Source organism: Centroberyx affinis, unplaced genomic scaffold, assembly GCF_046629955.1.
Source record: "Centroberyx affinis isolate AG114_WGS23_722 - 3 ecotype Tasmania unplaced genomic scaffold, CSIRO-AGI_Caff_v1 ptg001080l_1, whole genome shotgun sequence".
Taxonomy (NCBI): Eukaryota; Metazoa; Chordata; class Actinopteri; order Beryciformes; family Berycidae; genus Centroberyx; species Centroberyx affinis.
The window spans coordinates 243,746-258,006 of NW_027279627.1; the positions used below are offsets into that span (position 1 = coordinate 243,746).

Sequence of the window (14,261 nt, forward strand, 5' to 3'; positions counted from 1 at the left end):
AATGTTTCTCAGTCAATTCACATTTTTATATTTCCCTTCTTTTTCCCCATCTATTTTTATCTTATGTCTCTATTAAAATTGTTTTATCATGTGTTTGTAAAGCATCTTTGAGCACTGAGAAAAGCACTATAGAAATATAATGTATTATTATTATTATTATTATTAATTGAAAAGAAAAGGTCATATGAGGCATGTTGATATAAAAGAAACATATTATTAAACCATTGCATATTTATTCTTCTGTTTGATTCATATCATACTCCAGGGTCACGGCAGTTACAAGGGAGACAGGCTTCGTCTCCACTGATATACTGTGCAGTGGAAATACATCCAGCCTCTGCTGTTCATTTCTTAAAGTGCAGTGTAAAAACATTTTTTGTCACCGTTTCTACTACAATCTGTGGCAGGTTGGATATGTTAGTCAAGAGATTAGTCACACTTCAGAGGCAATAATGATGTACTTTTATTGATCCCTGTGGGGAAATTCTGTTTTCAGCGTAGTGTCTTTGAAGCCGTCTGGATGGAGTTGCAGCCATGGACCAAAAACACAACACAAGAAGCCAACATGGCGGTAGTAGTATTAGCAAGTTTCTTTAATCCACCAATTCATTACAGGATCAGGATTCACATCACAACACACATTATACACATATCCCTTACAGCAAAAGATGAAACCCTATCAACAGACACTCGACATCTGCAGATATAGGACCAGTCAAACCAGAGGAACTTGGATGCATGTCGCTGTAATAAAATAAACAACTCTGTGAGGATTATGAGGGTTGACTGTGGATTTCAGTCCCTAGGAAAGCAGCGTCACAAAGAATAACCAATCTTTTTGCCTCATGGTTTTTTAGCCTCATCAGAACTATATAGTATAGTATAGTGTCAGACTATAGCATATCGCTGGTATGTATGTAGTGTTTCACCACTCAATTTATGAATGCTGGTTTATGTGCATGTTTTAAATGTTTCGTAATGCTTCTGCATTGGTTAACATGACCTACAGTCCTGTTTATGCTAGTTACCCTGTATATGTTCTCAGTAGCCTGCTCTGTATGCATTAATTCACTACTTTATCGCAGGTATCTGTATGCTGTGCGTTGTTAAGTACGATACCTGAGAGCTGGTGGTAATGTGTGAATAATCAACTCCGTCACTGACCAGCTGAAAACACAGACTTAGGATACACAGCTGTAAGAGGTATGTGCAAACAAGTGTTCCCAAAGCATCCCTATTAACAAAGAGACAACAGAGGCAAGGCAAAACAACACAAACACAAATTGTACATTGCTGACCCACTGCATATCTGATCCGAGTGACAAAGGCAAATCATGGCTGTGACGATCATGTTGGATACACACCAATTAATCCCTGAATCAAGACACTTTCCCTCATTAAATTTTAATGGGTCTGGGCAGAGCTTACTCAATAGATTTATAAAGAGAACAATCAGCAGACATTCAAGTAATAGCAAAACCCCAAAAAGAATAGAAAGTTACAAAGTGTTTCAAAACAACATAGCAAATAAGCTCCAGGTTTTCATCACATACTGTAACACACAACCAGCAGCCACAGCTTGAGTGTTTGGCTGCTTGGTAATGAGGAAACGCACAGTATAAGTTGTAAGAAAGTTCGACAAAAGCTGAGCTCTCCCGCGCACTGAAAGGTTTTAGTGAAATTCTCTCAATACCAGAGGCCATGCTGTCCAAGGTCCAGTGCTGGGATGCCTCAGCAGAGCATGCAATGAAGCTTAAAGATTAAAAATGAAACGTATGAAAGCAGAAAATAAAAATAAAGACAACATTTCTTTATCTTTGGGTATACCGGATACATTCCCAATGGTAAACATGTCCCTAATGCCCATTATGTTTCAAAAGGCTGCAATTCAGAGTCAAGTCTGCACACAGTGAGTATTTACTATAAAACCAAAACTACACACAAGATATTCAGACCTCAGACTTATTATTTGTAAGATGCACCTCTCAGGCACAAGGGGTGCAGTTTCCCAAAATGATTCAGACTGGCAACTAAGGATCTTTTAGGATGCTCAATATTCACTCTTGCAAGAAGGTAAAGTCTATTCTGAACCTAGTGGTATTCTGAGAAAAAGCAGAAAAAAATTCTGTGTAATAACTGGTCCTAGTCTAAAACAAGTTGTGAGATGTCAGTTTGGTTGATTTTGTAACAATTAAACTCACAGGAAATTCTTTGCTTCAACTGATACTCTCATGATTTCTAAATTATTTATACTCCCAGCCTACTAAACGCTTGATCTAGCAAAGGCCGTAAAAAAAACTTTAACACGTACCACATAAAAATGAAATTAATTCCCATAAATAATTATCATCACAAATAATTATAGTAGCTTATGGCTATCCAAATGAGTAATAGCCAAAAGCAGTCCACTAAGATCAAATTGTGATGGTAAGAAATACATTTTTAAAAAAACATCAGGCTATTTGCTGATCGGTGTTGTATTTGTCTACAGTATGATTGAAGATTTCAGACAGTTTCTTTCAATAAAGTTGATAATCTTGTCCCCCACTTCAGTCGATAGAAACAGATCAACACAGCACATCTATAAAATTAAAGGAAGGAAAAATATACAGGCCTACATTCGCCGTCAAATGCCACAATGTGTGATGATGATTTTCTCTTGACCACAATCATATATGCCTATGAGTCCCCTAGTTGACTTTTTAAAAAAAAAAAAAAAAAAGATGGCAGATTTTCTTTTATGAAACCTACACTCAAGGCTATTTACTGCTTAAAGCGGTTTCTTAAAATTAAAGGCAGAGGGTATTATGCTTTGAAAACCACATTCCCCAAAACTGTCCGATGACAATGGGGTTAGGACTGTGAACGTCTGATAAAATACTTTGGATATGCTGCCACAGATGGGAGGAACCACGCAGGCCAGGTCTGAACATGAAAAACAATCTTTACGTACAAAACTTTAGTCAGCCAACTCTGAATCACAGCCTTAAAGTCATCGTGCATGACCTGAAGGTGAAATGTGTACAACATTTCACAATTACATTAATTTCTATTCAGATTCCCTGAAAGGCTCATAGGCAAAGAGAAGACACAACTCCCACTCTGCTTTCAAAAAAGGATTCATCACAACTGACAGCAGCAAAAACAGCAAAGGGAAACTAATAATAAATACAACCCATAAGAATTAAAAACATAAAAACAAAACTTCTAATGTATCAATTCAAAATAAGGGATTCCATTTACACATCACATACCAAATTACGGATTGAATCCAACATCTACCTATATGGATAATACTAGGTCAAGACAACAAGGATGCAGCAGTTTCAGTACATAAATAAACTTAGTGACATTATTAGGTGACAGAAAAGGAGAGTGGGAAGGAGGACGGACGAACAGGTAGGATGGAAGGAAAGAAGGAATATCCCTCTGTGGGAACTGAAGAAAGGAGAGAGGGAGGGGAAGAGGAAGAGATGCCTCACTCTGGAGCCCCGTCTGTCGTCCCCGTCATCTTCTCCTCATCCCCCTGTTTCTGGTGCTGCAGTCTGGCATAAGTCACTGCATCTCCCCTGAGAGAGGGAGAAACAAAGAGCGAAAAGACAGGATGCAAGAGAAAGGTGGCAATAAAAAAGTAACAGAGAGAGAAGTGGGGAAGAACAAAGGAAAAGCAGGTATGACAGGGGAGGTTAAGCACAATGTTAATTGTAAGTTTATTACACGGTTCCACTTGTCACAAGTTAAAATGCATGAATAACGTGGTTCATTAGGGTTGTTAGAACCTCCACGCATAAAACAAAAATCGTATTAACTGATTATAATCTAATTTAATGTGTTTAATATGGGGAACCTATTTTGATATGAACCTTTAGGAGAGTAAGTGTTTTTATGAGTGAGACATCAAGAGAAATGAGAAATTACAAAATGCCTGCATTGTGTAGATTACATTCAAAACTGAAATTATGTAAAATATTTGCTATTTTTTCTGGTGTGTTTTCTTAAGATCTTTTATGACTACTTCATTACATCTTGATACTAAAACAGAAATCTTACTTTTTGCCTAAAGAGGCGAGGCCGTACAGGACGCCTGTGGCAAAGGCGATGCCGTTCCCAAACAAGGTTGTAATGGAGAAACTCAGGAATACGGGAAACAGTGCCATTCTGAAAGCAACGGACAAATACAATAATGTCAGTTTATCTGGCATATTACATATATGCTGTAGATAGAAGAACTACATACCCAAAATGACGTCCAACAGCTCGTGCAAATAACAGAAATTCACACTGCAACATTACAAAATTTTACACTTTGTGCCACAATGTATAGTGAAGTACAGTCTTCGGTGACATAAACGTTGTACAGTGCATGTGTTCTTGGTGTCTCACCCACAGTAGAAGACGGCTTTCTGCCAGGGTTTGAGTTTGTCCGCACGTGCCGCTACTGCATTAGCAAACTCTATGAACTGGCAGCAGAATGGGACTTCACACAGGAACAGCACAAAGGCGTTCAACCTTGAGACGGGAGGAGAAAAAATAAACACAGCCGTGAATGGTCCTGTGTATGTGCGGTACACATGTGCTGGCATACACACAGACAGACACAGGCATGTCAGTGGGCAGGTCAACACACAAGTACATAATGCAAAACATCCGTATGCTTCACAGTGGCAGCTTTGATGCGTAACTGATGCTGTTGAGATAATTTGGTTGCGTTTAGCGATTTTGGGGGAGTAGCCGTTTAGCACAACTGGTGCTGAACCAATATACATTTGTGTCAATGTCCTTGTTTTGTTGCATTTTAGGTCCAAGCCTTAGCCAGAATATAATTGCACAATGAAAGTATTGTCTTATAAACTGAATTAAACAACCATTAGGCTACTTAAGACAATAGGTTCACTGTGCAACTATATTCTGAGCTAAAATGAATAAATGTTGTGTTGATAGAAGACTATATTGTACTTGAGATCTTAGATAAATAAGATGGTTTTGTTGTTTTTGCCACTATATATCAGTGGATATGCATCAGCAGTATTTAAAAAAACATGTTGGCTCATGATGAATTTGAGCTAATCTGTGTATCCTACATAAAAGTACTACATTACAGCAAAGGACTTACACCATCCATACTCCAGCAGCGATGTTTAAGGGGTTCACAGTGACACAGTTCCACACTCCTGAGACAGCACAGGCTGTGAGATTTGGATCAGAGAAGAAATGTTACAATCATCAGAGTGTCTCCACAAAAAAAGAGAATCTACAAAAAAACACAAAGTGTAGGACTGTCATTAGCCTAAAGAGACGGAAGATTGTGTCATTACACTGGGAATATTAGACTTGACCAGGAACAAAAAATACATCTACAGCATTGTTGGCTTCCCTAAGAGAATCAGTAAGGCCTGTATATTTATCACGCATCTCAGAGGAGAGGAGAGGACAGATCTTATTAGGGCTGGGGGCGATAATTCAATATTATTGCTTATAGTCTTTCAGTGGAATCATATCGTCATGATATGGTGATTTTGGGATATCGTGACACGATAAATTAATGATAACAAGCAAATATTATTTACAAACTCTGACAATTAGGTATAAAACATTTTAAGGGATATTTGAAAATTTCAGTTATATCTGACATCACACCTAATATTATCATTGGGTTCAATGGGATGAACATTAATTTGATTATTTAACGTGATTTTACACGTGATCCTTATCATGATATATATCGATGTTGAAAAAAATCCTTATGATTATCGCGATATTAATTTCAACCATATCACCCAACCCTGGATGAAAATTGTTCAAGTGACTGCATCTCTGGTAGAGATCTTATAGCACGCCTATTGTCAGAGACATGATAAATACAGACTCATATTCTCATATCAACGCTGCCTGATGACTGTTGAAGAGCCAACAGAGAACATATGGGACATGTAAATACATGTAGATGCAAATGCACACGCATGCACCGAAACATCCACTAATAGCGGCACATCATGGTTTCACAGCTTGGCTTTACATACACAAATTTATTTCAAAATCATTTGGGAGCATTTAAAAAAAACATTGGCACAAAATGAATTGCTGGAAATCTGCATTCATATCTAGATTTAAAAGACATACAACTTGGGCTGCAAATTAATCAACAATATGAAAATTGAGAGAGCAATTGGTGCTGTCTCGAAATCGCAACAGGCTGCACTTTTCGTGTAGAGAGAAATGTTTCAGACAGCTTCCTTAAAAATGCAATAAAGTCTAGCCAACAAATCAAGTCGCATGTCAGAGAAAAGTTTTCATTTCATTCAAACTGTACAAAAGCATTAGCATCTCCCCCTCAACACACAAATGTTGCTGAGAAGGAAAAATATGTCAAAAGGTTTGTCCACATTTATCATACTCATACCACAGTTACAATATTCAGACAAAGAAGTCACAATATTAGTTTTTGTCGACATTGTGCAGTCCAAAAATACGCCAAGCAAAAGCCCCCATGAATCCCAGACACAATATACTGTAGCTAAGATAACCCACTTTTGCCACTGGCACACACACAAAGCAGCCACCCTTAAACCAGCACTGTAACACATACAGTATACTCTGTGGTAAGTCTGACACACACTAATTGGTTATGAATTGGGAGCACAGTTGGACCACCAATGTGAGTAAAAATGAACTAGGCCAACATGGTATGGCAGATCCTGGCTGGAGCTTCAATGAGGGCAGGTGGGTGAGTATGCCTGGTGCCTACAGTATATGGACTAACTGCTGGGCTAGGCAAATCCACACTTGTGTGACTAGCAGTGGAGGATCCATGTAGCGTATCCTCCTGCCTTGGACTCTCTAGCCTCCTGAATAATACAGAGCCCATTGAATATGCAGTGTTCCAGTGGGTGAATGTGATACAGGCACTGTTACTCTGGTGTCATGGTGAAGGAGACGGATAGAGGGAGAGGGAGGAGGGCTGCAATGCTGCTGGAAAACTGCAATGCTGGCAGAAAAGCACCCCTTTCTCCCACTGAGCTCCTGGGTGAGGAAGTCAAAGTAATGTGGACCTGATGTGTTTACATCCAGAGAGAAATTAGGAATAAGAAAGCTGATATGGAATGAACAAGTTATACTGAGCCAGACAAACAAGCTGTGCCCAACCCTGCTGCTGCAACAAGGGGACAATGTGATGTGGCAAAGCTTTGTCTGGCCTGGCTGAGCACTTCAGTAGGAAAAGTGAGGAGGGTCCTCATATCAAAACGGGGTTTTCAGAATTTAACCTGGCATCTTTCCCATGCTGCCTCTGGTCTCACCCTCTCATTAACGCACAGTGGAAAAGCCCACTAGATGGATAATAACAAGAACACTGCCAAACAATTACCTGTCTGCCACAGCTGCTACAGAAAGCAAAACAATAAATAAAACTAAATGGCATTTAGTTCAACGCCTACAACAGTTATCTTAAATACACATATAAGTTAACCCGATTTATAAGTCACACAACAAAGGAACTTTGCCAACTACTTACATATTCCTCCCAAAACCCCGGCTATTTTGCAGAGCCATCGGTACCACCATGTCATGCCATCATCCTCCGGGACGGTTTTGGTGGGTGCAGCAGCCTCCTCGGTGCTCATTGTGGGTAGTTAGCTAGCTGTTAGCTACCCAAAAACAATTATTCAGAAACAACACCCGGAGTCCACCTAACAATAGCTACTCGCAATCAACTACGTTAAGTTCGCTGGCGTTAACTTAGCTGACGTTATCTTGAGTTACTTTTTATGGCAAAACAGTGCCTGTCAATACTGTTAAATTGAATCTAAACTTTGACAGTAGTTCGTTGCTATCTTATCTCTTTGCATCTGCTCTTGTTCGGGCCAGCTACCTAATGTTACGAGGAGCTTTTCACAAAGACTCCCCGTCTGTCAATACTAGCTAACCGCTAGCTGATGCTAAAAAGCACCGCCACCAGCAGCAGCTAGGACTGGATTTTACCAGCGACAGGCTGCATCAGTCCTCAACTCTCTTACAGTCATATAAAGAAACGCAGACTGTCCCTAACAATATACGGGCTATTGACAGCAGTACTTTCCCTGGCAGTTTCGGTAGTAGCTGCTCCCATAGAAGTATCCTGCTCCGTTGTTCTCCGCTCTCCTGATGTCAGCGGTGCATTGTGGGAGAGATTTTATGTGCGTCATGGTTTGTTTACATGCGGGGTGTGTTCTTCATCTGGTTTGGGGTTGTACGGAGTATTTCCCTAGGCTACTCAGTTGTAGGTATCATCGCAGTTGCCATGTGAAAACCTCGCAACTCCAGTTTTGGTGATTTTCATGTTTTATCTTTAAGATTACCTGGTCCTCTATGGCAGGGGTCCCAGACCCCGGGCCTCAGGACCCTGGGTTCTGCTGGTGTTCTTTCCTACCAAGCACTCACCTAGCGCCCCATGTCTAGGCTACATCTAAATCAGTCCCTATAACGCGGCTAGAATGAAAACCAGCTGTACTCAGTGTCCTGGGGACGGGAGTTGTGAACCTCTATGGGTTTAGAGAATCCTACAACCCTTTGGGTTTATGAAACCCTTTCACAGCCCATTGGATAAACTCAGAAATGCATGGTGTTTAACTGAAAAACAACGCTTCCTAGCTCCTGAAAAGTTTACATTTTTGGAGATACAAGGTTTTCACCCGACAGCAGCGTTATGCATTTTAGGATTGGTATGGGGTCTTAAAAATTCCAATAGCAGACAATGGGAAAACAAACATGGTTTCACCAACATCCCAATAAACCAAAGCAAAACAAAGAATCAACTTTTTTTTCATTATTAAATATCTTATGCATCTTTAATCGTTCATTCACACTTTTATATACAACACAATCTTCCCAAAATCACTCACTGCCATCAACATATGAACCTTTAGTGTTGCACAGAGAGAACATTACTCCCACCATTTAGATGGTGTCAGAAGTACCTGCAGTACCTTGAGACCTTTTTGCAACAGATTTTGGAATGGCGCACACTAAAATGAGGGACCAGAAAGCCAGTATGCAGCGGGATGATTGTGTCTATCTGAAAAGAGAGGTAGATAGTGATGAAGAAGTCAACTGCAGTCAGACGCTACACTTCAAAGCCAATATGTCTAAATGACCCCGTCCTTCCAGTCTTGTATGAGACTCTGGTTGTAGTTCCAGTAGGACGGTACTCAGCCCCCTCACTCTGACAGTAGAGTGGATTGTAAGGGCTTCAGAGTCCTTCGATTGATCCTCCTCTCCTTCATTATTGCTATTGGTTTCCTCTTCCCTGTGGGTGTTTGGCACAGCATGTCATCCAGAGTCTGCTGGGTCACCTGACCAGCTTGTTCAAGCCGAGACACGATCTGCTCCACTCTTGTCGTGTGATGTCCATCCTCACTCCGCAGACGCAGCAGATCCACCTGGAAAAAAGGTCATGAGAGACCACAGAGCTAAAGTCCACAGGCTGAAGGCAGGGCCCTGCGCACCTTTCCAAAAAAGCAAGACCAAAGGTGATCGGGCCTTTGCTGTGAGGTGCCCTAAAAGAGCTTAGGCTAGAAAAATCTGTTTTGTATTTTTAAAATTTCTTCTTAAAACACTGATTTACAGACTTTCAACTAATTTGTTTTCACCCATTTTATTCTCATTGTATTTACCTATTTTGTTCTTCTGTAATCCTGCTGTAATGCATATCTGGCATTTTTATTGTTTTATTGTCACTCTTTGTACCATTCACCTCTTTGCCAAGTTTTTGATGTCACTTGGTGTCTGTTCTCAATTTAGCGGTTTTTCTCTTTTCGTCATCTTCATTTTTTTTTTTTTTACTTTCTTTTAGTGTGAGACATGTTTGTCAGCCACTTGTTTCTTTGTCTCATTTTGTTGTTTCTCTCTTGTATTTCTCGTGTTTTTTGTCTGTTTTTATCATTTGTGTGCACACATAAACTAAACCTGAACCAAACAACAAGAGGACACGGCTCACAATGTGGCCAAGAGGACGCTGCTTCACATCAGATCACACAACAACCATGCCAAAACTGTGATATCCCACAGCCTCGCCAGTGTTATTACTGCTTGAAATGAGCAAACACAATATCAAGTGTTTCACTTACCACCTCCTGAGAAAACTCAAGCTTCTTCACAAAAGAAGGACTTTTAGGCAACATGGCTGCAGACAGGATGGAAATGGTGTCTTTCACTGCTCCAGACATTGCCAGTACAACAACCTATAACAATGACAATACAATGAAAAAAAAACAAAAAAAAACCATCATGGACACAGCAACAATGACAAGAAAAAAAAATGCATATTATGATTATATGATGCAACCTTACTTTCAAATTTTGGCATATTCTGCTGTCTGTGCTCATAATTTGTGAATATAACGACTGTGCCTTTTCAATGTCATTCTGGAAAAAAACAAAACAAAACAAAAAAACAGATCAGGTCACGTAAATATTCTACATGTGCTTATAGATGCATGAAGAGTATAAATGACGATGTAACCGACCTGTCTAAGCGCTAGTGCCACAGCAAAGCAGTAAGCATGTCTGGGGATGGAGTGTCCTTTGATCTCTCCCTCCTCTAGCAGAGCGGTGCAGATCCTGTAGGACTCAGGTGTGTTCTGAGCAACATGAAACAGGGCATCCACTCACTTAGACTGCGGTCATGTCATCTTAAAATAAAACTCCCCACAGATGTAACCCTTGGGCTAATACGCAAAATGATCTTGTCAGTTTCAATTTTAGAGGATCAGGATTCCATAAACAATCTATTCATTTGTTACCAGTTTATAGCAGGTGCCAGATGCCAGTGTGAATGTGTCCTTATTGAATGGCACACCTTGGTTCTTCATGCTTCTTAATACCTCCAGCGCATCTGCAATGCCCAAAGTGTGAACTATTATTAACAGATGATCATTAATTCCAAAAACGGCAGTAGAAATATGTATTCCCAGGTTGTAATTAGCCTAATCTGTCACTTACTCTCATAAGACCCTTTTGTGAATAACATGTCGATGGCGATGTTAAAGGAGGTTGTGTCATTGAAAAATCCTTTCATGCTCTGTTTCGGACAAGTGAGGGGAAATGTTGTTAGTCCAAATATATCACAGTGAGTTTAAGTTCCCTTCACGGCACCTTTTAAATTTATGGTGCTTTTCAGTAGTTAATGTGATGTTATACCTTATCAGTGATTGTAGCAGCAGCCATGTCCTCGAGCCCCAGCTCATAGCACAGCCTCATGAAGAGAGGACCAAACTTAAACTCTCCATATGTCAAGTTCCGGTTCTCTGCATGATACCTGGTGGATTCAAATCACAGGATCACAAACAGGCATCCAGCACAGGACAGGATGATTGACTCATGGAGATACTGTCAAATACACAATCGGAGACATACGTGGCATTGTATTGTGCAAACTGTCAAATAGTTAAAATCGCATTTCCCACCTTTCACTGTGTGTCACTGTCAAAGGCAAAAGGTGACAAATGCCCCAAAATCTGTTCACAAAGTGACACATGCACTTTCTCCGCTCATTGTTTTCATGTGAAGCCATCTTTCACAGCTATCAGGAGAGTGTCAGTTTGTTTTCATGCGTCAGTGCGGGACGTTAGCGGGACGTACCTGTAGATGGCATCTCTGGCTGTCACCAAGTCATCTGCAGACTGGCACAAGTGGAGGAGAAGCTTTAGTTCATCTGTCAGTATCAGCTCATTCTTCTGTAGTTTCTGGCTGAATAGCTCAATGTAATTCCCTGCAAACAGAATTTTCCACTCCCTTGTTATCACATCAGTTTACTGCAAATAAAATGAAATAGGTTGTTGGCCACTTCAACTTGCTCCGGTGTCATCAGTGAGCAGAACTGCTGTACCTTTGGACCCAGTGACAAGATGAGCCACGGCGAGCTTCCTTTGTTGGAAGTCTTGTAGTTTGACAACATCCTCTGACAAGAGATGCCTTTTAGCTGAGGAAAAAAAAACAGTTGTTCAGCCAGCATTGTGTGAATACGCAGTGGTAAATAAAAAGGTGGACCCCATAACCTCCAGGCAGCGAACAAACACCAAAATAAACGAAAATCAATTATACTTTAAGAGAATCACCCATTTAAGCTCTCCCCCTTAAAAAGACCCTATCCTCATATAACTTACACCAGTTGGGTACCACTTACAATGACACATACTATGAATTTATCTCATAGCAATTATATGTCAGACTAAAAAGGTGGATAAACTCTATTCTGCAAAGTGAGGCTAGGTGGGGTTTGCCTACATCCCTCATCACATCTCACTACTCCTACCTCCTATCAGTTTGGTAAGTTAGTTACAGCCTGGTTGGCACAGGTGTACAGTAATATCTTTACACACATGGAGGTTAATAACCAGGTGCTCCTCATGTACTGTAGTGGACTGTCTGACCGTCTGTGAACCAGCCAGCTAGTGGTCCAGCTGTGGACCAGGCAGTACACACGTTTGTCTTACCTCCTATGCAGCGTTCAGTCCAGCCTGAGTGTGTAATGCCACAAAATAGTCCTTTAGCAGGGCCATGTAGTAGTGACCGAGTACATCTAGCAAACCTTCCCAGCGCCATAGTGCCCACTGACTGTACCATGACAGGGAAAACAATGGGGACACTGTTGAAAATATTATAGCTTTAAAACTTCAAATTCCATCCGCAGTAAGTAGAAATAGATAAACATATTTACACGGACAGCCTATAAACGTGTTAACCAGAACAACAGGACGAACGGCGTGTCTATTTTCGTGTCTGTTTTAAGTTAGTGACACACAGTCAGTAGTTGGTATATTCCAATATGGCAGCGCTCTCTGACCAGCGTAGAGTAAATACTGCGACTATTTACACGGACTAATTTTTAATTCTGTATGACCAACTAATTCATTTTCCCTTTCATTGGCGCGAGCAGTCCGACTGTATTGAACCATATGTGTACAGTATGTTTTCATCTTCAGAAATTGGATCAAAGCGTCATCATTGGCCTAACCCAGCAGCCAAAAAGCTATTCATCTTTTAACCTACAGGTGATGCTGTGGTACTGGAGTTACGCCTATAAACGTTTTTGAATTTGGACTTTGTTGCTCGTCATTCTTTGTATTAGTCTGTAAAGATCAGTTCTTTCTCATAAGGCTTAAAAAATGTTCAGTTAATCCAGAAAAACACAAACGTTTTAGTTGTAATCACAACATAACATTACTACTACTACTTTCTACTACTTATATTCACCCCCCCTTTTTTTTTTTTTTTTTTTTTTTTTTTTTTGTAGAATTGGTGGCCTCATTGGCTCTGTTAGTACCTTAGTACCCATTGAGCTACACAGGATTACATAAGCAACAACTTTGTTGTGTCCTTCCGCTTCTGTGCTGTGTGAAAGTCATGTTGGACACCTGAAATTTAACTCCATCTTTATCTTGAAATACTCCCTAGACTCAGCCTGACTCAGGTAACTACTTGTTATTCTGTCAGAACACAGAGGCAAAGCCAAAAGTGTTTTCATAACTGCTTATGATGGATTTAGCCAGTGACAGCTTCAGTAACATCTTAAAAACAGTTACTTATAGTTGTTGGCACATTGATATTTTATTCAGCACAACTATTGCTTATGTTTGGCATCATCAAATGGATTGTGAGCTCCTTAGTTTGAACCCAAAATGTAAAACAAAACAAAAACTTCCTCTTAGATTATCTTTTTCGAAAGCTTATCCTCTCGTCTACTTACTCAGCCTGAAATGACCCTACATTGATTAGGGCCTCGTTTACACTGGAACCAAAGCCTGTCTTAGAGAACTTTTAGGTTTTCAGAATTCATTAGTTATAGTCAAGAACAACCTCTCAGGCAACAGATGTTAGATGGTCAACTATTCAAAAAATCAATGGTAACCTGTCACCACATTTCATAATGGGGGAAAAAGGTGATTAATCATTATTTCATGCTGCATAAAATCACATTTCTGGCCATGCTCTCACAACCAAAATACCTTTTCCATTCAAAATTTTAAATAATCCAGCACCGTTTCTCCAAATATTATCTGCAATCTGATCTGTGTGATTTTTCAGTATTTTTACAGATACTATGTTTTGTAACCATATTATTATAATCCATCACTCCTCAAACCTGCTGATAATGCAATTACAGAGCAAGGTACATACAAAGAACTCTATTCCACAGCAAAGTGTTGATGGTAGCCTACAGTCTGTTTTTATTTTTATTTGTCTAGGAGTAAAATATGTGTAAGTGACACGCTGAAGTATATCTAACC

General features: G+C 40.0%; 2 protein-coding genes across 2 annotated transcripts; both read right to left on the minus strand.

Moving 5' to 3' along the window:
- Window positions 1-472: 472 nt before the first annotated feature.
- Window positions 473-8,133, minus strand: cacfd1 (calcium channel flower domain containing 1). Its single transcript, XM_071523325.1, has 5 exons — window positions 7,511-8,133; window positions 5,114-5,186; window positions 4,384-4,509; window positions 4,051-4,158; window positions 473-3,569 (listed from the first exon to the last, which is right to left on the minus strand). The coding sequence occupies exons 1-5, from the start codon at window positions 7,617-7,619 to the stop codon at window positions 3,479-3,481; spliced, it is 507 nt and encodes a 168-aa protein (XP_071379426.1). The 5' UTR covers window positions 7,620-8,133; the 3' UTR covers window positions 473-3,478.
- A 685-nt stretch (window positions 8,134-8,818) lies between these two features.
- Window positions 8,819-12,588, minus strand: ptcd2 (pentatricopeptide repeat domain 2). Its single transcript, XM_071523340.1, has 10 exons — window positions 12,468-12,588; window positions 11,861-11,953; window positions 11,614-11,743; window positions 11,173-11,290; window positions 10,975-11,053; window positions 10,776-10,867; window positions 10,500-10,613; window positions 10,324-10,398; window positions 10,101-10,214; window positions 8,819-9,413 (listed from the first exon to the last, which is right to left on the minus strand). The coding sequence occupies exons 1-10, from the start codon at window positions 12,574-12,576 to the stop codon at window positions 9,192-9,194; spliced, it is 1,146 nt and encodes a 381-aa protein (XP_071379441.1). The 5' UTR covers window positions 12,577-12,588; the 3' UTR covers window positions 8,819-9,191.
- Window positions 12,589-14,261: the final 1,673 nt, after the last annotated feature.